We start from the raw sequence: 25,842 nt of genomic DNA, 5'->3' as shown, positions 1-25,842 counted from the left end.
TAACATAGAAAATAGACAATACAAACAAAAGTACAAAATAACATTACTACCAATAAAATTTAAAACACATAATATGACTTAAACTGAAGATTAAAAACAACTTAATACAACAAATACTAATAATTGATGAATGTTGTGTAATGTAATGTTGTTCAATAGTAAATTTTAAATATAAATAACATGCTAATTTTTTTTTTTGCTAAAAATAAAATAATTGGGTCAAATTTGTAATTTTAATAAATAAATGATCATTATATAAATTAATAATAAGATATAAGTAAAATATTCTCTTTTGTAGTCAAATATGGAGAAATAGGTTGGAGTAAAACCATTTTCAAAATGGAGTTACTCCAAAATAGAGTAAAAAATGAAGAAATGGGTTGGAGATGCTCTAAGTTCCATCACAATATATGGAGTTCCATCACAATATATGGACGGTGAGGACAACAATGTGATGTGGATGAAGATGAAGTACTTGATGAGGTGGACAACAATAGTAAGAGAACCTGTTTCGTGTATGAACCTTCTAATATCTTTCGCGTTTTCAGCTTATTATATGTAGTGGCATAGATATATAGATTTTATGCATATATAGCAAGGGTTTGGTCCAATGCAGACTGTGACTCAAATTCGTTAACAAGACTCGGGCTCGGATAAATGCTTGGCTCATCATCACATCATCATCACTAAAGTTTTATACATGATATTTGATCCTGATATACATAAACTTTTATTAATTATTTAATTATAGTGACAAAGGATTATGGAAGAGTGGGGAGAATCATAATAGGAAGGAACGACTAATCAAGAAATCAAATAAACCAAAGAAGCTAATAAATAAAATAGAAAAGCTAATAAAATTAAATATCTTACAGTTTTATTATTTGGTCTTTTATGGACCACCTTTGGGACCATTTTGAATGAACGAACACGAGACCTCTCCCACAGATCTGAATAATCTTGGAAATAAATTGGCTAAGGCATTTTTAGTAAAAAGCTGGTGTGAAATTTTTCTCTATGAAAAGTTCCTCTAACTTTTATTTTATAACAGATGTTTGGGGTAAAGAATGAAAAAAACCTATGACTTTACCCAAAATTAAGAATATAACCTAAAGTTTTTTTTTTTTTTTTTATAAACAAATTAATATCTTTGGTGGTCAATTAAAATTTAATTGTAATCATTGAATAACGAAAAGACCCTTGAGTCCAAAGCCTACAACAAATTGACAACAACAACAAAATTATATAAATTGGGAATAGCAAGTAGCAACGTTTGAGGAGGATTACATCATATCATAGTTTTTTTTTTTTTTTTTTCCTTTCCCTTTATTTTACTGAAAAAGAGAAAAAGAGAAATCGGTATCTAAAAAAACTGACCGCCTCGCGTTGTCTCTTTTGCCTACTTCCGATTCCTTCTTCTTCTTCTCTCTCTTTGCCGTCGTAATCCGTCTCCGCCTCTCTAGGGTTTTTATCCGTCTCTCTCTCTCGTGTTTCTCTACGTTGGCACTCGCTTAATCGCTTCTGATTCATGAGGTTAGGGTTTCGTTTTTTTTTTTTTCCTTCTTCTAATTTATGGTGACGAATTTTATATTTTTTTATTTAGTCTTCCTTGCGTTGCGGCGTGTTTAAATCAGAAGAGATCGGATGGTTTTTTCTAGTTGTCATCATCAATGTTGATGATTTGAGGTGTCTATTGTGTTGAGTTAGGTCTTATGGTTGACCTTCTCAAGTTTTTTTTTTTCCTGATTGATTTGTGGATCACGGGGGCTGTGTTTTATCGAGAATCTGTTTAGGGTTCTTGAATCATTGCAGGGTTTGATTTACAAATTAGAACGGATTTCTCATTAAAAACCCTCTTTTTTTGTTGTTGTTGTTGTTGTTGTTGAGAATTCTAATTTTATGGCTTTGAAACAGGTGGCATTACGATGGATTGCAAGGAGAACGGTATTAGTGACCCTTCTGTGTGTGGCTCTCTTTCTGGCGATTTGAATGCTAATTCTCTGGGTTTAAAGTCTCCACCGAGTTTTTCTGGGCTCAATTTAGATTCAGTCACTAGTTTGGAGACTCCTCAAGTTGCATCAGTTGTAAAGTCAACAATGGAGGGTCAAAGGAAGTGCTTTATAGATAGCGAGAGAATGGGAGATGAAATCAGTAACTGTAATGAACATACTGGGAACTCTGATGATGGTTTAGATTTTTGTTGCGACGCTGAAGACACTCAGAAGCAGGGAGTGGTTTCAGATGAGGTTGAACAATCTCAACAATTCATTTGTGATGCTGATTTACTGGTAGACTGCAACAAGCCGGATGATGGAAAGGAGAGTCAGGACACAAAATTTTCCCTTGTATCCGTTGTTTCTGGGAGTATGCAAGAGGAAGGAGCTCCTCAGGCTATAGAAGATGAAGGGTGTGGTGGCACAATATTTTCTATAGAGGACAATGGAATAGAGAATGAATCGAATTTCTTGAATGATGATGTACCAGAACAAATGGGGTCTTTGGAAACTGCAAAGCACAGAAACCCTGATGAAGTTGGAAGCGATGGTATTAGCTCTACCTTTGATGCTGGAGATAAGGAAGGAAGAAATGAACCATCGAGTGATCAAGATTCTGGTTCTTCTGATGATTTATCATTCTTCAAGAGTTGTCCATTTCCAGATACGATAATGGACTCTGGTGTATTTGGCTGTAGCCCTGCTGAAGATTATCTGAATGATTCAAGTGAAATTGAAGGCAATCTGCCTATTGTTGTATCCCCTTCATTAGCTATTACAGACATGTTAAGTAATAATGACGGTGGCCGATGTTCATATGATCTTGATGACATCGCACACACAGAGACAGTCGAACCAGATTTGATGCTGGGACAGCAGGATGAGCTTGACACTGATCTTTCCGAGAAGAATGAAAAGATGCAAAAGGATCATGTTGGGGTTTCATCAATTGATAGTGTTGTGGCCGCTTTGAGTACGAATAATGGTATAGCTGCTGATCTGAGAGCTGAAATTTTCAGTCAGATATCACCCATAAACGAAAATACTTTAGGTATTGAAGCCAACTCCCATATTACTGACTCTTCTTTGATGTGGAATTTTCCATCGAACTTTGGAAATGGAGACATCGAAGTCTGTAATCCTGACAATGCAGTTGAGCCACTCAGAATAGTGGATGGCAATGGCAGAATAGGTGGTGAAGTTGCTTCTGCATCAGGGACTAATTTTTGTGAAATTGGCTTGTCTTCTTCCCGTAGGAAGTCCCGAGATGGTAAACAGGGTAAAATGGCGCAGACAAAAAGGAGTGCCCCCCATCCGAGAAAGTCCTCTAGAAAGAAACAATCAGCAGGAAATCTTGATTCAGTTTTTAAATGCTCAAAGCAGAAGAGGAGCTCTCTTTTAAAAACAAGCCGTTCATCTGAGTGGGGATTGCCTAGCAGGACCACTGAAATCTTCTTACAGAGCAATAATATTCCCTATGATGGACCTCCGCATCATGATGCACAGAAATCTCAAAGCAATCCTAAAAAGGGAGAGTATAATAGAAGTTCTCATAACGGATATGTAGAAGGATCTAACAAAAACATCCAAGCATCAAGTGGCTCTTGCCTTCGTTTGAAAGTTAAATTTGGTGGTGGCCAAAATCCTATGAACATTACAGTCTCTAAGGTCAGTGGTAACTCTTTTCCTGCTAAAGGTATTGTTAAGGCAGGATCAGGTTTAGAATTGCCAGGATCAACAAATTTTGCTGTGGATAAACTGCGAACTGGGGAAACTAAAGAGGATTTGGAAGAGAAAAACAACCTTGTGGAGAAAGTTCCATATCTGCAGTCATCTGATTTTATGAGGGATGAGAAACAAGACGATGGGGGGTTTTGTAGGAAGCCGGGTGGTGATGTTTTAGATGATGACCCACACCTTTCCACTAGTATAATGGTTGAAGAGTGCGAGAGGGCCACTGGGACGCGGTCCCTAGATGCTGAAACTTCACCAGATTCCGAAGTTATCAACTCTGTGCCTGATTCGATTGTCAATATTGAACAGAAAGAAGGTTTGCATCATGGTGTTTACAGCGCTTCAGAAGATGTGGTCGGCAAGAACAGAGGATTAGAAAAAAAAGATAAATTGTCTGCTTCAATATCTCTTTTGGAAAATGGTTCACATCTAATTCCCAGTGCTAAAAAGGGTAAAGATGCTAAGTCTAAAAGGAAAGGAACAAAGAAAGGGATATCCAAGCTTTCTGAATCTGCTAAAGACAGGAGAAAAAATGAATCTCATGAGGGAGTAGAGCAACGTCAATCCATGAATAGCAGTAATGAAAGGGATGATAGTGATCATCTTGAAGTAGGGGGAATAGAGTCTCACAAGACAACAGGTATTTACTCTTTTGATTATCTCTAAGCATAGTAACCTCAATAGGATATTGTTTTTTGCTTATTTAAATAGCATCTCTATGTTTTCCATTTCTTTAACTGGCACATTTTGTGAATTCATTTATAGGTTCTCTTCTAGATGCAGATATTGGGAAAACCAGTGCCATTAATGGTACCATATCATCAGATGTGAACCTTGGGGAAATGGTTGTGGACGGTACTATTGAGGATAGCTCTTCCTCAGAGAGTGCCTGGGTTCGATGTGATGATTGCTATAAATGGCGACGGATACCTGCTTCTGTTGTAGGATCAATTGACGAGAGCTCCAGATGGTATGTTATATTATTTCATATTGAATATGTACTTGTTTTAATGCAATTCTCAGATGTTTTTGTTATTACGTGTTTTCTTTTACTTTGTCATGTGATCATAACTTGGTATGAATGTGGCCAATTTTACTGGACAATGTCTTTGTAGTGCTACACACTGTTCTGGCCAATAATACTTCATCCTTGTTGATTATTCTGTTTGTTACATGTTATGTTGATTTTTTTAGCAATTTCCAGTGTGTTACATATTGTCGTTAACCTTGTTGGGTGTACAAATTTGGGTTAACTTTGTAGTCGTCGCGCTTGTATCAAAGTTAAAACGAGTTTATTAGAACTTCTTATTTTCTGATAAATTTCTTATATAATTTAGTCAACATTTTTTGAAAATTCTTACATTGAATTCATCTGGTACTTGTGACTGAATGTCAATTGTATAAGCAGATGGAGTTTTTCATCTTTCTGATGTTCATCAATGTAGACTTTGTGCTTGTAGCTGTTTTGTATCATTTCCATACTTGCTACGTCATTCATATCTTGTAGTCTCTGTCTCTATATCTAATATGGATTCTCTATTGTTTACAGGATCTGTAGGAACAACTCAGATACAAAATTTGCGGATTGCTCAAAATCTCAAGAGATGTCAAATGAAGATATTAATGAAGAGTTGGGCATAGGACAGGAGGAAGCAGATGCATATGATTGTGATTTGGCTAAAAGAGGGAAAGAAAAGGAACAGAAGAGCAAGCGTTTAACAGGTGCTTATAATTCAATATGGGGGAACCTTGAGAGTACCCTTGGCTAGAATGTTTGAAATTATCATATGGTTTTTCATCTATTTATTTTTATCCTGTTTTCATGCCCGTAATTCTTGCAGGTAAGCAAAAGGCGTGCTTCAAGGCTATAAAAACTAACCAGTTTCTTCATCGCAATCGTAAATCTCAAACAATTGACGAGGTTAATTTCCTTGTATTTTGTCCATTTGTTATGTTTAGTAATGCTTTAAGGTTAATCGTGCTTGTGTTGCTTATCGTGTTTCATTTTTTTTTGGACAGATAATGGTTTGTCATTGCAAACCTCCACCTGATGGTAGGTTGGGTTGTGGAGAAGAATGCCTCAATAGAATGCTTAACATTGAATGTCTTCCCAGTACGTGCCCGGCTCGCGAATTGTGTTCAAATCAGCAGGTATAATATCTTGTTTGCAAGCGAAAGGGTTACATTTACAGTCAGTATATCACTCTCAAAAATTTTTGGCTCATATTTCTGCAGTTTCAAAAACGGAAGTATGTTAAGTTTGAGAGATTCCAATCTGGTAAGAAGGGTTATGGCCTGAGATTGCTCGAAGATGTACGAGAGGGACAATTCCTTATTGAGTATGTTGGAGAGGTATGTCTGTGATGATTTTTAACTCTTGGAGGATGTTATCTGTTTGAGATGGGCTTTTGACCCTTATATATACTGTGGGTTATACATAACAGGTGCTTGATATGCAATCTTACGAGTCTCGCCAAAAAGAATATGCTTGCAAGGGTCAGAAACATTTCTATTTCATGACACTGAATGGGAATGAGGTAACATCTTCCCTTTTAATGACGCAGCTGCTTCTTTGCTTCATCTTTGATTGAAATTGTTTGTGATTTGCTGCTTAAATCTATGTGGAGTTGTTGAATAAAAAATGTGTGATGGACACTAAAATTGATATATGGTTGCCAGAATGTGACTCGTTTCTGATTTAGATAGCATATTTAGAGAAGTGAAGTTCCATCTTTGTTACGCTTTTCTGCTTAAGCAATTTGCTTGTACCTCTGGTTAGTTACTTTTATGTCTCTTATGTGATCCACGTGTGCCAAAAAGAAAAATCCTTTACAAGACGATGAATAGACAATCGTCTTCTCTTTGTGTCTTCGTTCATCTGACACTCGTCTGTATCTAGACTAGATGCTCCTGCTATTTTAGTACTAAAGCCTAGGTTACTTTTGTTGGTTGTGTTTGTAATAATTGCATTCCTTAGCATATCATCCGCACTGGCTTCAAATTACTGTCTTGTATTACCCTTTTGATGTATTCCTTTTGGAAGCTATGCTCTACTATGTTGCACCTTGCAATAACTTCTTAAGTTTTTTGTTAATGCAGGTAATAGATGCTGGTGCTAAGGGAAATTTAGGGCGTTTCATCAACCATAGCTGTGAACCAAACTGTCGTACTGAAAAGGTGACTACTAAGTGTTCTGTGCGATAGCATGTCTTGTGGTCTGATTATAAATCCAGTGATGAGTTGGGATCTTTCTTTTTGAGCTCGTCTGCTTGTTTATTATTTTAATAAAGGTATTTCACCTTTTCTGTTTTCTCATGTGTATGGGTTTCATTATGTACTTCTTAAATGTTGTTGCAGTGGATGGTGAATGGTGAAATTTGCGTTGGAATATTCTCCATGCAAGACCTTAAGAAGGTAGGCTTTCCCTCACTTGCAATTTTGCGAGTTCGTTTCAGTAGTTTTTAATCTGCTGGTTCGTTGCCAGGGTCAAGAGTTGACATTTGACTACAACTATGTGAGGGTTTTTGGTGCTGCTGCCAAAAAGTGCTATTGCGGATCATCACATTGCCGAGGGTATATTGGGGGGGATCCCCTGAACGGTGATGTAATTATTCAAAGTGATTCAGATGAAGAGTATCCTGAACTTGTGATCCTTGAAGAAGATGAAAGTGGGGAAGGAATCTTAGATGCAACATCTAAGACCTTCGTTGATGACGTTGACGAGCAAATGCCACTGAACTCTGAAATGGTTAATTGTTCCAAGGACCATGCTCCTGATAATGCCGAATTACAGAGCTTGGTATCTTCACAACTTCCAGAGCGAGAAATTCTTCCACCTCTTCAGCCGACTGGAGTTTTGAAGGAACTTTGGTCAGACACGCCTGTTAGTTCTGTCCGGCAGGAGGCTCATGTTGAAAAGAAGACTAGCACATCTCCCACGTCCAGTTCTCATAGCAAACTGTCCTCGGATGGTGCAAACGCTGATAAGATGACAAAGCATGGATCGGGGGAAGATAAAAAGATACTTCCACGACCCCGTCCTCGTATGAAAACTTCTCGTTCATCTGGGTCGAGTAAGCGAGACAAAGGAGGTCGTCTTCCTGGTGTTAACAAAGCACAGGTTATACCAGTGAGTAAGTTGCAACAACAGCCCATCAAATCTAAAGGATCAGAGGAAGTTTCTCCTAGCGGACGTGTTGAAACATGTATTGTACTAGTTCTAGACATGAATTGTTAAGATACCATCATCATTCAGTCATATTCGCTAATAACACCGATTTTGCAGTTGAAGGGAAACTGAACGAGTTACTAGATGTTGCGGGAGGGATAAGCAAGCGGAGGGTAAGTTGTATATAGCATTACTTCTGAAGTCTATAAAACTTTATACTTCAATTAGTTATGCTTAGGGTTAAGACATCATGTTTTGTTCCTTCTGCGGTTTTTTTTTGTTTTTGGTTTGTAAGACCGAGCACTTTTACTTGATTCTTTTCCACTTGGATTCTCTATATTCGTAATACTATATTCCTCGATCAAGCAACTGCACAATGGATACTTAGTTGGTTTTCTTATCTTACACAAACAGGATTCAGCAAAAGGCTACTTAAAACTTCTGCTTCTCACTGCCGCTTCCCGGGGCACGAATAATGAAGGAATTCAAAGGTTTTCAAGAATCTGACCTGCTTATCTTGTTCCCATTGTAGATTTATTATACTCTGCATTTTGTGCCTGAATTCCTGTTGGTGTTTGTGAACTTAATGCAGCAATCGAGATCTTTCTATGATTCTTGATGCCCTTTTGAAGACAAAGTCAAAATCTGTTTTAGTGGATGTAATCAACAAGAATGGTACGTCAGTCTTCTTTTACTTTGGTCCATGTGTCTATCTGTTTTCTTTTGTATCTTATGAACCTTATCTCGTAAAGATGAAATAACCCCCAAACATATCCAGGTCTGCAAATGTTACATAATATCATGAAACAATACCGGAGTGATTTTAAAAAGACCCCTATACTCCGGAAACTTCTGAAGGTACATTCCTTTTAACCTCTGATTATGTATGGGTCAGAACACACTTGGCATTGGTTATCTTAAAAAATTTCTTTTCATCACGCTGGCTAATGATGCTTTCTTGAAATGGTCTAGCTTGCTTACAAATCAATATAACTGAATTTACTTTCAGGTATTAGAGTATCTTGCTACAAGGGAAATCCTTGCACTGGAGCATATAATCAGAAGGCCTCCGTGTGCAGAGATGGAAAGGTTAGTAAAGTTTAATCATGGCCTTATCCTTTGATCGAGTGAAAACTATATTATGCTGTCACTAGTAGAATTGTGAAATCTGGCTGTCCAGTAAATTGTTTTAGACTAAATTGGCCCTGTGCGGAACTTACTAGAATTCACCTCTCACTTGGTCTACTTGACAATGTGAATGCCAAAAATAGTTTCATCTGTCTTCAGCGAGCCTTGCTATATAATGTCACCTTAGTTCTTCAGATTCTCTTAGGACACAATATGACATTTAATGTTTATCTACACGCAGCTTTAAGGATTCTATTCTATCTTTCACTGAGCATGAGGACAAACAGGTACTGGACGTCTCATTTACCCTTATGAAACTGTATTCTTGGACTCTTGATTTATTTTAATGATCCGTAAGCTTCGACCTTGATCAAATGAGTATCTAGGGTTTAGCTTTTAATTTCCAATTATTTTCATGTGCATGGCTGCAGGTTCATCAAATTGCACGGAACTTCCGAGACAGATGGATCCCTAAACCTTTTAGAAAACCTAGGCGCAAGGACAGATCTGAGTCTATGAGGTCACCTATAAACAGCAGGTTCAGAGCATCACAAGAACCTAAATATTATCATCAGTCCCCAAGACCTGCAGAACCAGTTGCGTCTGTCAAAACATCAATGGCTACATCTCCTAATTCCAGTCTCCCTGAGACAAATGGACGCAAGCGCAAAAGCAGATGGGACCAGCCATCTATGACTAAAGAACAAAGAACGTTTCAGCAAACTGTTGAAACTAATGGAAATCAGGATGTCCAAGACGACCTTCCACCCGGGTTTACATCACCCTGCACGGATGTGCCTGATGCAATTACTGCGAAGCCGCAACAAAAGTTCCTTTCTCGGTTACCAGTATCCTATGGTATTCCACTTAGCATTGTTCATCAATTTGGTTCACCCGGCAAAGAGGACCCGACCACCTGGTCTGTTGCTCCTGGCATGCCGTTCTATCCATTTCCACCTCTACCGCCAGTGTCTCATGGTGAGTTTTTTGCCAAGAGAAACGGAACAGTCTGTTCCTCCTCCATGGGAAACCCGACTTGCTCCATTGAGATCTTACCGGCTATAACTGAACCCAACCAATCCTGTTGTAACACCTCAAGTATTGCCGTGAATTACTCACCCGCTCCAAACCGGAAGAGAGAGTTTTCATCCGATATAGGAACAAGTTATTTTCGGCAACAGAAACAGAACATTCCCCCATGGATGCGGAACAATGGGTGGGAAAAAACAGCAAACAGCCCTATACCTGGAAATTTAACTGTAGAGAAGAAGCTCAACAATTAAGTATTCTTAACTTTAGAGAAGTACACAGCCAATGAAGTTGTTATGGAGACTAGGCAGCTCTTGAGGAGAATTACAGTGGTTGATTGGTTAGTTTTGCTCATAGGAAGATCCCCTTTTAGGGGACTCATGTGCGTTTCTTTTCTTTCCTTTTCAACTCCTTTTTCAGTATATTCTAAATTCTTTTGTTTATGATCAAAAGCAAAAATATTCTACTATAATTAAAAGGTCACATTTCATTGTAATAGCAAATCACATTCTTTACTATCTTCTGCAAAGAAGTTTTAAGTTACACTGAGATCTTTGCATCGCAAACTTCTTAAATAAAATATTGTTCTCAATAATTTGGTGATCAAAGGAGTAAGTTTCTTCTCAACTTTACAAGAATGTCCTGTAAAATGGAAAAGAAAGAGAAAAAAAAAAAAAAAACTTTTGATTTTGACAATTCAATATTTTCTGAGCAAACTTCTCACTCTAACAAACATCCAAGTTTTTACAAGTGTTGCATATTTTCTCCATCCATTAAAGTACCTTCCAATTACCTTCTTGTAGCTTGGTCTCCTTCTCACAACAATCCAATACTCAGCCAGATTCTTCCTACTACTTATATACTCATCTTCCAAATCCAACAGGGATAACCGAGCTAGCACCGGGATTAGCATTACATCAGCCATACTAAACTCATTCCCTGCCAAATATGTTGTCCCCTCAAGCTTTGTTTCAACCTCATCTAGGAGCCTAAGCAAATGGTCTTTGCTTCTTCTTAAGGCACCCGGGTCTTTTAGTTTGTCTTCTGTATCGTATGCTTCCCTTAGCTTCCTATGGTAAGCACTTGCCAAGTCTGGAGACTCAGCCATCCTTGCAATCACAACCATCCTCAAGAACTTGGAAACATAGAGACGACGATTATCCGGTATGTGAGCAAGAGTGAAAAGCTTGGGGTCCCATTCCCTAATCTTCCGCATCCATTCAAGAACTTCTCTACCAAAAGTAGCATCTTCTACACCAGAGGAAACCTCAGCTATTCTCTCTAAGTACCTGCAAAATTCACAAAAGCTCTAATTACTTATCTCCAAAAAAAAAAAACCTAGCACCGAAAGTGAGAATATTAGCAAATGGTGAGTACATACTCTATGATCTCAATAGTGTCCAAAATGATGTGAGAACCATTCCTGAAAACGGGAAGTTTCGCGTTTGGATTCATCCTAAAGAAGGAAGGGTCCATGTGCTTGCCAGTGATGGGATTGACATGGTATGATGTGTAATCAATGCCTTTCTCTTCCAAAGCTAGTCTCACTCTTTGGCTATCTAATGAGTAAGGATGATGATATAACTGCATTGCTTCAGACCCATTTCCTCCAACTACAGTCCAAGAGCTGCAAATTTAAGATATATATATTAAAAAAGACATTCAAGTCCAAGTCTCTTCCATATAATCCACTAAAAATCATCAACTAATCAATATATTTCAGACATAAAAGCACCAAATTAACTGTTGACCTCACAGACCTGAAGCTTCATAAAAGGGGGATTCATATTTGGTAAAAGAGTTTAAGCACGATATACAAGGAATCTGATCAAACGAAATGAGGTTGAGACCATAAAGATTGAAGCAAACAAAGACAAGAAGAAGACAAGACAGGTAACTTGGTGATTTAACTTCTAATAACAGAAGAAGTAAAATAAAGACATACCCAACGAAAAGACAGAACACCTTGGAGAAGAAAGGCAGAACAAGAACTGAATCAAAACTAGACGAAAAAAGGGAAACCTTCGTATATTTAGTTTCTCGAATTGAGGTTTCCTTCCTTCTTTAAAGTTTTGTCTCCTTTTTTTTTTTCTCCTTTTTAATTTTCGAAGGAAGACGTCAAAATACTCTATACAGCTAAGATTTGCTCTGAACAAGAAAAAATTTAGGAAAGTGCGAGTATCTAATTCTCCCACTGCGCTTACGTTTAAAAAGGCTTACGCAGACGCAGATGTCTCTACTCGCTCTCAGATGTTGCCACGTGGTTATAGTCAACTTATCCGCCAAGGTCAAAAACTTTTAATGATCACTTTTGTCTCTCAAGGGTATATATGTCTTTTTGATCAATCTGCCAACTTCTTCATTTTTTCTTTACATACACCTAGGGGTGTCAATCAGGCTGGTCCGGCCCGAAACCCGTAAAACCCGCATATGTTTGAGCCCAGCCCGGTCCGACCCGAAATATTTCTGAGTCTATCTTTCAAAGTCCCAGTCCGGCCCTAATAGGACTACATAGCTTTTCGGACTTATCTTGCCGATCAAAAATTTAAACTTATAAGCCTTAAAAAATTGTGTTTGAAAGTGTAATATAAAACAAATCAATCAAAAATTTAATAACTCATCTATATTCACTACAACCAACTTAATTTAATAGAAAAAGTTTAAAACTAAATAAAATTTTGATACTTTAACCAAATAAACCAATACATAATTCATATAAAACAAAGATAAATTTTTTTAAAATATTAAGTATGGTAATTAAGTAAATATGAAAACTAGGATTAGAGTTTACAACTTTATTTACAATAAATTATTAATCAAATATTGCAATCAAACAAAAATGTACAAATATATTTGTTAGCCCGAAAAACCCTATTGCCCAAACGGGCTGAGCCCGAAAGGCCCGATTTTTTCTGGACATCTATATATTTAAGCCCGAGCCCAGTGTTTTTCAAGGTTGGACCAGACCAACCCGCGGGCTTTAGCCCTAATTGACATGCCTACATACACATGAATTATTGGTTCTATTATTGCTATATATATTTCCATATTATCATTTATTTATTTTTTTCATGATTTAGAAGGGATTGAAAACAAAAATTCTCATTTTTTACTTTTGCCATTTTTGGATTCTGGTGATCTAAAACAAAAAAAAAAAACAGAAGATCATTAGTGTCACTTGTGTTCTTCCTTCTTTGTATTAGGCCTACTTTGTATCCATCTCATTTGGGCCTTATATAGATTATCGAGAAGGAGGATATTTACATTTAGTAATATTGAATACAGCCCAATTAATAAGCCCACTTTGGCACAACCATTTATAATAAATAGCAAAACGACTGAAACATAAAAAAAAGATCTTCAACGTCTATTGTTACGCGGATTTCCGGGGATGATAGAAAGGATTGATTGTATGCATTGGGAGTGGAACAATTGTCCAACTGCATGGAAAAGTCAATATACACGTGGTTCTGGTAAGCCGACAATCGTTTTAGAGGTTGTAGCATCACAAGATCTCTGGATCTGACATGCTTTTTTCGGACCTCTAGGTACATTAAACGATATAAATATTCTTGATCGTTCTCCCGTTTTTGATGATATTTTAAACGGTTGAGCTCCGAAAGTTAAATACAGTGTCAACGGACACCAGTACAAGATTGCATACTATCTCACATATAGTATTTATCCAAAATGGTCTACTTTTATCCAATCTATTCCACTACCGCAAACTCCAAAAGACTGTTTCTTTGCTACACATCAAGAAGCTGCACGTAAAGGTGTCGAGCGTGCTTTTGGAGTTTTGCAGGCTCGGTTTGCCATAGTCAAAAATCCGGCTCTTCTTTGGGATAAAAATAAAATTGGAAATATAATGATAGCGTGTATCATACTGCACAATATGATCATAGAAAACGAACGAGATGGATACACTCTGATTGATCCATCCGAATTCACACACATGGAGTCCAACCGTACTTCAGAAGTGGACTTGACCGTACCAACAACCAGGCCTTCATGTTTCTCCAATATGATGAACATTCGTTTGAGTGTACGTGATCAAGATAAACATAAACAGTTACAAGATGGTTTTGTTGAGAATATTTGGGCAAAATTTGGAGAATACCATTAAGCATTTCCTCTTTTTATGAATTTTACTTCTCTTTTACTATGTTTTAATGTTTCCTATGTTTAAAATTTTATGAAATGCAATAATTTTACAAACAGATATCTCAAATGCAATAATTTCATATTCTAATTTAAATTTTTTATTTTTAAAAAAAAAATAAGTAAGAGATTCAAAATAAGAACCCACCATTGGAGGGAAAACTTTTAATTAACAAATTCAAAGTTCTTAATCATCTCAAACTACAAAATATATGAATAAACAGTTTAAGAACCCTTAAAATATATCCCCATTGGGGTTGTCCTAAGAATGTATAAGTAAATAATAATAATTCACGTGCATGGACCAAGAATAATACCAACCTCTAAAATAGAAGGGATAACAACTATAAGCCATCGAAACTGTGACACGTAATTAGCCAAATATGTTATAAATATGGTCCTATTGATCACAAATCTATTGAATTTAAGAAACTTTAATGTTGTAACCAAGATCTTGTCTTCTATTTTCTTCTTCTTTTATATTTCGCCAAAAAATTATATAGAAGCATCTTAGTTCATAGTAGGTCCAAAAGTAATCATGGACCCCCAAAAGAAAAACGAGTTTTTCAAGGCTTTCATCAACAAGTTAGAGAAACATCAACGTCAATGCATGTTGCAGATCTGTTCATATATCGTAGTCATTTGTGTTACTAATTGTTTATCTTCAGTGAAATAGTCGAATTTTATCTACAGCTATCTAGTTTTGTAAAATAGAGATATACTCGTGTCGTGTAGATGAATAAATAAAAAAATAATAATCAACGAGACAGTAATACTGACACATACGACAATTCGTCTCTTACGTACAATTCTGATAGTTGTATACTTGTATTGAAAGTTAATTACTTCTACGATATTTCGTGAATAATTAGATTAGGTAGAGTGTATTTTACAATTGACAATGTTAAAAGTTTAGAGTTCCGATCCTAAAAAATCTACATTATTTAATCTTAAGTCATTTTTTATCAACCAAATAGAGTTTTAATTTTATGGTTTATGTCGTGTAGTATGTTATTGTATTTGACATTTGTATTTGATGTAGATTTAGACTAATGTACAAATTGTCATTTCGTCTTAAGTTTCAATGAACGATCAAGTAATAATAATTAAAAAAATAATAATAATTCACTACGTACGTCATGTGTTTTATCATTGAAGGTACTAGTATTGATTAAAGGAAGTAATCAATATCTGAAAGATAAAGAGTGGCCAAAATACCAATTAAATTCGTTTTTCTTTGCTTCACATTTAATTCTATTAAATTGCCCTAGCTAACTTGTGACATGCATGTCCGTGGTGTAGCTCTCCTTCGTTTTAATAAATGACATGCTAGAAGTATTATTTATGGTCATGATTTTTTTTTTCTTTTGCTTATAAATTATTATGGTCATGATTCACGCTTCTTTGCAAATTTTTTAAAAAATTCCACTAATCTCAATTTAAACGGAGTCAAATGTTAGTTAAGAAGAATATATGATGCCAAATAATCAAATATCGTAGTGTATAATCAATTGGAAAGTTGCCTCATGTGTTTGACAAAATTAAAAAAGATACTATATCCTTCGGAAAAATCTTTTTATCTAGTAGTATTATAAAAAGTTGCGGAGTATGATCATCATTTATGTTCATACTTTGTAGTAGTACAAACTCGATCGTAATCAATTCCCATATTTTTATAATACTAAAAGGCTAATTTGCTTTGTAAAGTATTCGGCTCCCAAAAATCATGCGAATTATTGGAACACGGTCTTTGGATTCGTATATGTATGATTACGAATTTACGACACAAGTTGCGATTATTTAATACTACGGAAAATGATTGGGTTTTAAACTAATTAAGATTAAGTTAAAGATGAGATACGTAAGATCGAGTGGCCTTGTCGTGGCAGAAACCAAACAAACAAAAAAAGCCACCAACTGAAGAGTCTACGTTTCCTTTATCTTCTGGTTAAACGTTTTTGATCTCTCAGTCTGCAATTTAAACTATTCAACATTATGGATTAAATACCAAACAATACATGCTTTCAGCTTTCTATATATAAAACCTAAAAATTAATTAGGTGACACACAATATAATCCTATAAACATGATTTTTTATTTAAAAAGAAACATTAAATTAGGAATAGTTCTTGTTAGAAATCAAATCCAAAACCGAACATTGATCGAACAAATAATCATATATACTCCATTAGTTTTTTTATTGTTTTTTTTCTTGAAAAATTAAAATAAATAAATTAGTTAAAAAAGTGAGATATGGTCCATGCTCCATGACTAAATGAGGTAGACGCTGACACATGCCTTTCGGATTTAGTTGGCGTGTCGTTTCTCGCTACTAAAACGGCAGGTATTCCGTTACTATTCTTCCCTCCATAATAACTAACTCTCTCTTCTTCGGGGCAGACAGGGGCATGAGAAACGGCGTTAAGTGACGTTACCAATACTTTTTGACGTCGTCTAATTTAATGCTGTGTACGTTACCATACCTGATGCACCGGTAATGATGGAAAAGGTCTTCTTCCGTTATGATGACGTGGTTGTCTAGTGACATTGACACGTTTAAGTTGTTGCAAGGATCACATGACATGATGATCGTTTTTATGTTTTTTTTTTTTTTAACTTGGGGGCTTGACATGTTTGAACCACGAAAACGGGCTATTTACACCGACCCATTCTGGGTTGTAGTCAGATTTATTTCCCTATTTATTAGTATAATTTTCATTTCAATACGATTTTGTGGTCCTCTGTTATATATAGTTTTTATATGATTTTTAATTAAATCTGTCTGATGTATATATTTAAGTAAAGTGTATGCTCCAAAACTACAATATATCAAAGGGATTAAATATAGGATAAAATTTGTATATACTTCCTTTTTTTTTTTTGTTGATATACATAATACATATGGGACATACTGTATTAACTAAGAAAAACTTGTTTCCATAGAAGTTACTTGTTGGCTTTTCAGGATAAAAATAGTGACATTTTATGATGATTTTATAATTTACAATTTAGCAAAATTAATGATAAGAAACATATATTTGTGTGTCATGGTGGGTGATTCACAAAAAAAAAAAAATGCACAGTGAGAAAATGTCAAAATTGGAAAATGAGTAGAAAATATATAATGATTTTATACTGTGGAGTAGGGTTTATAAAAATCATTTTTTTTTTTGTTTTTTGACATTGAAAGACAAAAAAAAAAAAAGAAGGAAAAATGAAATTCTAAAAAGAAGGCTGCGCCTCTTGTGACGAGCATCAAAAGCAAAACCAAACCTGCGGTTAAAACTTAAGCCTCTGCAGGTAGAGAGAGAGAGAGAGAGAAAGATCTTGTCTTTGTGTGTTTTTGTTTGGAGAGTATATAAATCCTTAAAACGATGTTCTTTTGTCTTTGGGAAACACACGTCAGGAGGAGGAGGATATAAGATCACACTTGAATAATCCAGACAACCTCTCTCTCTCTCTCTGTGAAAATAAAAGGAAGATGATTGAAAACGGCGGAGAGAAACGGAGCTCCGTCGAGGAAGAAGGAGAAGAAGGTGGGCGTACGATTGTTGTCGGCGTGAAGCTCGACGCGCCGAGCAGAGAGTTGCTCACTTGGGCTTTGGTTAAAGTCGCCGAGCCTGGTGATACTGTGATCGCTCTTCATATCCTTGGAAATGGTACATTTTTTTAGATTCTCTACACAAAAGCTTTGGTCTTTTTATGATTTTTAATACAAAAGTTTCGATCTTTTGGGGTTTTGTGTAGAGACTGTCGATAGAGCAGGGAACTCTTCGCTTCTCTCTCTTGTTAAAACTTTCGACTCTGTTCTTGACGTCTATGAAGGTTTCTGCAATTTGAAACAGGTATAAACCATATCTAAAGTGTATATTTTTTTTTCAATTTCGATCCTTTGCTTTTACTTCTTTAGAATTTTCCCCTCTTTTTTTTTAGGTGGATCTGAAGCTGAAGCTATGTCGTGGTTCCTCTGCTCGAAAGATTATAGTTCGAGAAGCCAAATCGTTCTCTGCATCGAAAGTTTTAGTCGGGATTTCAAAAAGTCACCACACGATTCGTTCACCAGCTTCCGTAGCTAAGTACATAGCCAAGAAACTATCAAAGGATTGTTGGGTGATTGCTGTAAACAATGGTAAAATCGTGTTCCAAAGGGAAGGTTCTCCATTATCTGCCATTAATCAATCTCAAGGTTTGACCTTTTTTTCTTCCAGGTTTCTACATTTTTTGTATATGAATTATTTGGTTTGGGATGAGTTGTTGAATAATCTGTTATTGGGTGTTGTTATAGGAAAGGAAGATGTTAGGAGGAGTACTTTGTTGAATGTGCTTCAAAGGTCTGTTACTTTGAATAAGACTACTAAAGTCGTTAGCCATTCCGAGGAAGATTCCAAAGAGGATGATGAGGTTCAATCCGGTGGCCAGAGTCTACAGCAGGCCTTAGCTGCTGCCCGTTTTGAGAATTGTGCAGTTTGTGGTTCGGATTCTTTGTCTCTGAAAGATACAAATACTCTTGGAAATGAAAGGAGTGAAGATGATGATGATGGTGATGATGATGATGATGATGATGATGAATGTCACAAAGCAATGGAGGTTATGCCTGTGAATGGTCCAGAAGATTCAGGCGGTTCTGTAACTATGTTGGTTAAGGAATTGCCTGAATCTACTAGGCCAGGTTGGCCTTTGCTTCGTGGTGCTGTTTCTACATTAGGACAGTCTGTTACTACTCTTCATAGTTCTTTGTCGAAACAGATACCGGTAGTTCAATGGGCTCTGAAGCTTCCTCCGAGGGACTCTAATCAACCTGGTTATGATTCTTCTGAAGATAATTTGTCAAGCTTAAACGCAGTTGTTCCGCTTGGTATCAACTCTGTCTCCAAGAAGTCATCTCCTGACAATAGTCCAAGAAAATTGCCGGAGGAATTAGAGGGACTTTATGAGAGGTTCTCTTCAGCTTGCCGGGTTTTCAAGTACAAGGAACTTGTTTCAGTCACATCTAATTTTTCCACTGGTTGGTCCTTCTCTCATTCATTTACTTATGAATGACATGTTGAAAATTTTACAGACTTATAACTAAAAATTTCAATCTGATTTCAGATAATTTCATTGGAAGAGGAGGCAGCAGCCGGGTTTTTAGAGGTTGTTTGTCCAATGGGAGAGTGGTTGCTGTCAAAATTCTCAAGCAAACTGAAGATGTCTTGAATGATTTTGTGGCTGAGATTGAAATCATCACAACATTACACCATAAGAATATTATCTCCCTCTTAGGATTTTGCTTTGAAGACCATAACCTATTACTAGTATACAATTATCTTTCAAGGGGAAGCCTAGAAGAGAACCTTCATGGTACTAGATAGACAAGCTCTTGCCTTTTTAAGCAACTCAGAGATTCTATTATGATTATGGATCTAACAAATGCTGTTTCATAATCAGGAAACAAGAAAGATCCGCTTGCATTTTGTTGGAGTGAGAGGTATAAAGTAGCTGTGGGAGTGGCCGAGGCATTGAACTATCTGCATAACAGTGCTTCACAACCTGTCATCCACAGAGATGTTAAGTCATCCAATATACTATTATCTGATGATTTTGAGCCACAGGTAAATTGTTTTCTTTTAATCGATTTTTCATATGTCAAAGAGGCAAGAATACTAAAAAGATATTTATACTTTGTTCCCAGCTTTCTGATTTTGGGCTTGCGAGGTGGGCGTCTATATCTACAACTCATATAATCTGCTCTGATGTTGCGGGAACCTTTGGGTATGGAAGAATCTGGTTTTTGGCTGATGTTTTAATGAGAGTTCTTGAAAATGTTCTTATGGTAAGCTTCTGTTTCTTGTTGCAGATACTTGGCTCCAGAGTACTTTATGTATGGTAAGGTAAATGATAAGATAGATGTCTATGCATTTGGCGTTGTTCTCCTCGAGCTACTATCTGGAAGAAAACCGATTAGCAGCGGATGTCCAAAGGGACAGGAGAGTCTAGTCATGTGGGTATGTATTGCTGTATACCGATTAAGTCAAAACCAAGCTTTTTCTATACTCTTATTGAAAACAAGTATGTATGATGTTCATGTGTACAGGCCAAACCAATTCTGGATGATGGAAAGTATTGTCAGTTATTAGACCCGAGTTTGCGGGATAACAACAATAACAACCAAATGCAGAGAATGGCGTTGGCTGCTACTCTTTGTATTCGACGTAGCCCTCAAGCTAGACCAAAAATGAGCATTGTAAGTCAAGTTTTTAATCTACTAGCTATTTCACATCATACGTAGCTCTATGTAGTAATTATCTTAACGAATGCGGAATGATGCAGGTCCTAAAGCTACTTAAAGGCGATGAAGACACGTATGAGTGGGCACTGCAACAAGTGAGTAATTCATCAGAGGAGTCAGAGATGCTCAAGGATGAGCAATGCCAAAGATCTAAGTTGCAATCACACCTTAACGTAGCGCTTCTTGATGTTGAAGATGACTCTATCTCCACGGGAAGCATCGAGCAAGGCGTCTCTGTTGAGGATTATCTAAAAGGCAGGACAAGCCGTTCATCGAGCTTCGACTAAGAGCCCATTTTTACTGAAACTATTGTGTGTGTGTGTACATATGAAAGGGCGTTCTTTGGAAACGGGTGGGTGGTGGATTTGTGGGGTTCTTTTTAGCCCTCCTTCCTCACCTGTTTAGGATACTGTAATTGTAGATTTTAATTGTTTGGGATGTATCTTGCTACTTCCGGTAAGTCTTTTTTGGGGATACTGCTTATAGCTGTAGTAATAAAAACGAGAGGGAAATGCTTGTTGTTGGGAATTTGGTAGGAAAGAAAAAAGGTGCTTGTAATTGTCTTCATTAAGAATAAAAGAAAGAAATCGTTTTTTTTTTCCTATAAACAGTTTACACTTATTTTCTCGTATTTGTATTTGATCCTTCATAATTGCAGTTTGCACAAAATTCCTGAGTGGATCGTGTACCAATAAGGCTCAACAACAAAATCATTGCCCATGAGGTAGTATATTTCGTCTGCACAAGAGATCCCTGATGACTGGTGAATTTGTTCTTCCACAGGTGGTTCCAGAGTGTATGCCTGATTGTTATTATTGTCTGCAAGGTAATAACTGTTGCTGTAAGAAGTCTCATTTTTAGCAAATGTTCTTATACTGAGTCTGGTAGGTTCTCTTTCTCCAATGCCTAATGGGGGAAACACACAGTGATGTAGGTAGGGTTGTACGTTTCTAGTGACAAATGTTTATAGAGTATAATACAAGTTGCTTTCTCATTTTCTGGGGTGAAACACAGTGATGTAGAAGATATATATGTGTGTTAACCCATAAATGAAATCTTGGCTTTTAGGCCTTTCTTCAATTTGTTAGTTCGCTTCCAAGATTTATAGAGTATATATATAATACTACAGTTTACAAATCAAGAACTGCAGATTACTACACAGATCTGCAGCTATTAATATGAAGTCATAAACTACTACCACTACTATTACTAGTAGTCTACTACTACCATACAGTGATGGACCTAAAAGAAGCCTAGAGATTACAAATACAAATCTTGTAGGATCTCTCGTTTCGCTTCATATCCAAGACTTTCTTATAGAGTCTTGAGTTTCACTTAAGATGTACTTTAAGAGCAGTGTGGTGCCGAGTTACTTGTTGCCAACAATATTTATGCATTCTCTAGCATCAACACACAAACTTGTCAAACGTTTTTCATGCAGCCAGGGTTTGAATGCACCTTCAAGAACTATGTTCTGCAAAAGAAGCAAACCACAAAAGACATTTAATCCATGGCGCATACAACTCTTACATTCATTTTGTTATATTGATAAAATATTGCATTCAAGATTTTATGGTAACAAAGAGGGTTTCACGAGACCAATGCACACTCATGACTTTGCACATGTTGAAGCCAAGAAAAAGCAATGAAACAGAAAACTCTACCTCTAAATAAAAGAAAAATCCGCGCAACAGGTTTAAAGCTCGAGGAAGATCCTTCTGATAACGATGATAAATCTTGTTGAAATCTGCAGAATCAAACCCAAGTAAATTTAATATGGTTGCAATCGAGTATATGTTCAGTGGAAAGCAAAGGTAAAAACTACAGATATGGTAAATTAAATTCCGCTAAGAAAGTATCATGAAATGGAATGCATCATTTCTAGCAATACTCAGATTATAATAATAAGCATATATCCCAACAAGTGTGAATATCCAATTAAAGATGTATGATTTGCATAAATGTAAAAACGCCTTCAGCAAGCTTTCCTCTAGAGACTTAGAGTTAGCTGACTGAGCCTCAAGCTAGCCTTCTATATAGGGTTTTACTTATCTATTCGCTTAACATTTTTATCTTTGAGAAGATAGTTCAACACACTACACATCCACAAGACACATTGTACAAGTTGTTTGTACCTGTATACTTTTCGAGATATGACGGTGCCAACTGGTCTTCAACATTATATTCAATCTCTCTTCCATCTCGTAACTGTCTAGACCGAGTCAATGGTCTCTTGAGTGATGCCTCAGTATAGAGTTGCAAGTACTCTTTTTCATCATAGGGATTTCTGAGAAGTTCAATTAGCCTCTTGCTAAACGAAGAGTTGAATAAATCATCAAGTTCAAGTTCAACACCATCTTCAAGATCCTTAGAAAACATTATAACAAAATGAAAAATGTCAGCATAGAAAATTAGAAAGAATCAGAAAAGACAGATTTCAAAATAGCAGTAAGAGAATGAAGGTATTCATACTATCACTTTGCCGTCTTTCGTTGCCTCGAATGGGGTTTTGCCTCCATCCGGAAAGGGGTAATCACTGACTGCAATAATATCAGGATCTGACAAACTCGCTACATCTTTCACAGGTTTTACTTGTCGACCAGATTTAACAATGGTAATAGAATTTCTCAGATAAGCTACGTAATATAAATAGCTCTTCTCTATTGACGATAGGCTCTCTTTACTTTCCTTCTTGCCAAGTTTGAAAATGTGAAATAACTTTGGTTCATCATTGTGCTTGGTCACAGAGGTCTTCCTTCGCCGCAAAGCCTCTCGTTTCGTTTGTTTGGTACCGTTGGTGTTAACCACTGGGATACTCTTTGAAGTCCAGTTATGATCTGATTTCCCATTTTCAGTTTTCAGTCTCTTTGAAGCTCTAAAAATCGTCTGAGACTCATCATTTCTCGTATGCTTTGATATGACGTCTTTCTTCGCCAAAGAAGTCTTCCTTCCACGTCGAGCATCTCCGTTCTTTTGTTTGGTATCTCTGACATAACTTGTACGCTTTAATTCGATACAGTCCTTGGCTACAGAACTCTTTCTTCCACGTCGAGCATTTCCTTTCATTTGTTGTGTTTCTTGGGTCCTTAAGACAGTCCTCGAAATCAAGTTCTGATCTGCACTACCATTCCCAATCTTCAACCTCTTAGATACACTAGAAACCATAGGCGACTTCGCCTTTCTCCCTGCTCTACTCTTCTTGATTATTAGTGCTTTGCTTTTACTTCTATCAGATACTTCATGATCGACATTGTACATATTACGCACTGGAGAACTATCCCTAACATTGTCATCAAGCATATATAGATTCCCGATTTCACTATAATGTGCCAAGTACTTTTGATATTCCAAATCATGAACCAAACCGGAATCGTAATCATCCGCACAAACAATCTGCATATTGGTTCTGTTGGTTTCGCCATCTTTAGCTAAAGCATCATCCCCTGATGGATTCACTTCACCACAAAGAGCCAGCATTCTACCACCAACTTCATCTGTATCTGTGTCTGTAGCTGACTCAATCTCAATTATTTCCTTCTTCACAACTGTCTTAGCCACCTCAGACTTCTTCGGATTTTTAGCTAAAACATCATCCCCTGATGCATCCTCGGCACTACAAAGAGCCAGCATTCTACCACCAACTTCACCTGCGTCTGTGTCTGACTCAATCTCAATAACTTCCTGATTCACAATGGCCTTAGCCACCGCAGAATTCTTAGCTAAAGTATCATCCCCTGATGCATTCACTTCACCAAGAGCCAGCGATCGACCACCAGCTTCATCTATGCTTGGCTCAGTCTCTATTTCTTTCGTCACAATTGTCTTAAACACCGCAGAAGTCTTGGGGTTGTTAGCTAAAACATCATCCGCTGATGCATTCTCGGCACCACAAGGAGCAAGCATCCTACCACCAACTTCATCTGTGTCTGTGTCCGACTCAATCTCAATCATATTCTCCTTCGAAATGGTCTTAGCCACAGCAGAGTTCTCGGGGGTCTTAACTAATGAACCATTCCCTAATTCATCCATTTGGACACAAAGAGCCAGCATTGTAGGACCAACTTCATCTATGTCTGATTCCATCTCTATTTCCTTCTTCACAATGGTCTTAGCCACATCAGACTTCTCTGGGTTCTTAGCTAAAGTATCATCCCCTGGTGCATTCCCTACACCACAAAGAGCCAACATTCCAGCACCAACTTCATCTGTGTCTGTGTCTGTATCTGACTCAATCACAATGATTTCCTTGTTCACAATTGTGTTAGCGAGGGCAGACTTCCTCGTGTTGTTCCTCGTCATATTCAACTTAGCAGGCTATAATAAATGTATTCAATCCTGAAACAAGCATTTGAGAAAGGAAGAAGAAAGAAAACATGAAAATGATCACACTCGGTCGAATTCTAACATTATTAATGAAGTAGAAATCGTGGCAAATGTTAAATCTCAACGCACAGTTTCATAACCTAAAAGCCTGATGTTGAATTTGCCTAAAGTATCCAAAAGGTAGAAACTTTAAATCAAGCAGGAATGGTTGATTCACACACACAAAGCAATTACCACATCAACCAAACCTAGTCTCACAAGTTACTACACAGATTCACATAACACAGTCGACTCAACTCAAGGGCATTCAAAGAACAAAAGAAAGCAAATCTAAGTTAGAAAGTTGGAACCCTATTGTAACGAGAGGAAAAAAGAAATAGAAGCAAAAGACTGAAATTTTTTTGCAACATTTTGTCTCGCTTACTTACCTGAAATTTGTTGGACAGCCAAAACAAAAGAATCGATTTTGTTCGACCCAGAATCCAGCTTCTTCTTTAAAAGAAAAAAAAAAAGAATCCAGAGCTTCTAAAGAGAGAAGAGAAAAACCCAGTTCTCCGATCAGAAAACCCTAGAATTTTTTCCACCGTAATCGTTGGTAAACCAATACAGCTCGCCGAATTGGCCAGTCACCGGAAATAGTGAAGTAACCACAAATGCGTGACTCGGAAAAAAAAAAAAAAAAAACAAAGAGAGCCGTTCCGTACTATACATACATACCACATACGCGCTCTTTTATGTTAATATAACCCAAATTATTATGAATCTAATCTCACTTCTTAAGTATCATAAATGGGCCTATAAATGAAGGCTTTTAAGTAAAAAAGCCCAGTGGAGATAATTTCGCACTTCCAAATCATTTAATTCAAAAAAGTATAAATAAATTACGTCAACCACCCGTTTATAAAAAAAAGGTAATATAAAATACAACCTCTGGAAAATGTCCATTAATGTTATCCACCAGTATTAATGTTTTACATTAATAAAGAAAATAAAAATAAATAGAATTAGATATTTATAATCGAGATGTTTAGTTATAA

At 36.7% G+C, this 25,842-nt stretch overlaps 4 protein-coding genes across 8 annotated transcripts; 2 read left to right on the top strand and 2 right to left on the bottom strand.

Moving 5' to 3' along the window:
* The first annotated feature begins 1,231 nt into the window (after positions 1-1,231).
* Positions 1,232-10,645, top strand: LOC104702505 (histone-lysine N-methyltransferase ASHH2). Of its 2 annotated transcripts, none has more exons than XM_010418359.3 (18): positions 1,232-1,533; positions 1,915-4,368; positions 4,494-4,698; positions 5,278-5,450; positions 5,570-5,649; positions 5,748-5,879; positions 5,964-6,080; positions 6,173-6,265; positions 6,828-6,905; positions 7,086-7,142; positions 7,213-7,933; positions 8,014-8,069; positions 8,311-8,387; positions 8,489-8,571; positions 8,675-8,754; positions 8,906-8,985; positions 9,266-9,311; positions 9,456-10,645. In XM_010418359.3, the coding sequence occupies exons 2-18, from the start codon at positions 1,926-1,928 to the stop codon at positions 10,305-10,307; spliced, it is 5,373 nt and encodes a 1,790-aa protein (XP_010416661.2). In that variant the 5' UTR covers positions 1,232-1,533; positions 1,915-1,925; the 3' UTR covers positions 10,308-10,645. The 2 variants fall into 2 exon arrangements, with proteins under 2 accessions (XP_010416661.2, XP_087315560.1); XM_087459434.1 differs by having other exon boundaries at positions 1,248-1,533; positions 4,506-4,698.
* On the bottom strand, positions 10,607-12,237 carry LOC104702506 (glutathione S-transferase TCHQD). Of its 3 annotated transcripts, none has more exons than XM_010418360.2 (3): positions 11,999-12,237; positions 11,435-11,680; positions 10,607-11,342 (listed from the first exon to the last, which is right to left on the bottom strand). In XM_010418360.2, exons 2-3 carry the CDS (start codon positions 11,641-11,643, stop codon positions 10,751-10,753), a joined length of 801 nt encoding a protein of 266 aa, XP_010416662.1. In that variant the 5' UTR covers positions 11,644-11,680; positions 11,999-12,237; the 3' UTR covers positions 10,607-10,750. The 3 variants fall into 3 exon arrangements, with proteins under 3 accessions (XP_010416662.1, XP_010416664.1, XP_087315561.1); XM_010418362.2 differs by having other exon boundaries at positions 12,076-12,214; XM_087459435.1 differs by having other exon boundaries at positions 11,814-12,119.
* A 5,114-nt stretch (positions 12,238-17,351) lies between these two features.
* LOC104702504 (protein kinase STUNTED-like) lies at positions 17,352-21,090 on the top strand. 2 transcript variants are annotated; one of them, XM_087459433.1, is made up of 10 exons: positions 17,352-17,873; positions 17,962-18,059; positions 18,148-18,400; positions 18,500-19,219; positions 19,306-19,554; positions 19,642-19,805; positions 19,886-19,965; positions 20,051-20,198; positions 20,288-20,437; positions 20,524-21,090. In XM_087459433.1, exons 1-10 carry the CDS (start codon positions 17,696-17,698, stop codon positions 20,767-20,769), a joined length of 2,286 nt encoding a protein of 761 aa, XP_087315559.1. In that variant the 5' UTR covers positions 17,352-17,695; the 3' UTR covers positions 20,770-21,090. The 2 variants fall into 2 exon arrangements, with proteins under 2 accessions (XP_087315559.1, XP_087315558.1); XM_087459432.1 differs by having other exon boundaries at positions 17,397-17,873; positions 18,148-19,219.
* A 438-nt stretch (positions 21,091-21,528) lies between these two features.
* Positions 21,529-25,556, bottom strand: LOC104702502 (uncharacterized). Its single transcript, XM_010418358.3, has 5 exons — positions 25,234-25,556; positions 22,955-24,817; positions 22,618-22,849; positions 22,147-22,229; positions 21,529-21,956 (listed from the first exon to the last, which is right to left on the bottom strand). Exons 2-5 carry the CDS (start codon positions 24,779-24,781, stop codon positions 21,852-21,854), a joined length of 2,247 nt encoding a protein of 748 aa, XP_010416660.1. The 5' UTR covers positions 24,782-24,817; positions 25,234-25,556; the 3' UTR covers positions 21,529-21,851.
* Between the last annotated feature and the right edge of the window lie 286 nt (positions 25,557-25,842).

Source organism: Camelina sativa, chromosome 7 (genome assembly GCF_030686135.1).
Source record: "Camelina sativa cultivar CO46 ecotype springtype chromosome 7, ASM3068613v1".
NCBI classification, from domain to species: Eukaryota; Viridiplantae; Streptophyta; class Magnoliopsida; order Brassicales; family Brassicaceae; genus Camelina; species Camelina sativa.
The sequence above is the reverse complement of the archived record's forward strand: the minus strand, read 5'-3'. Positions and strand labels throughout refer to the sequence as shown.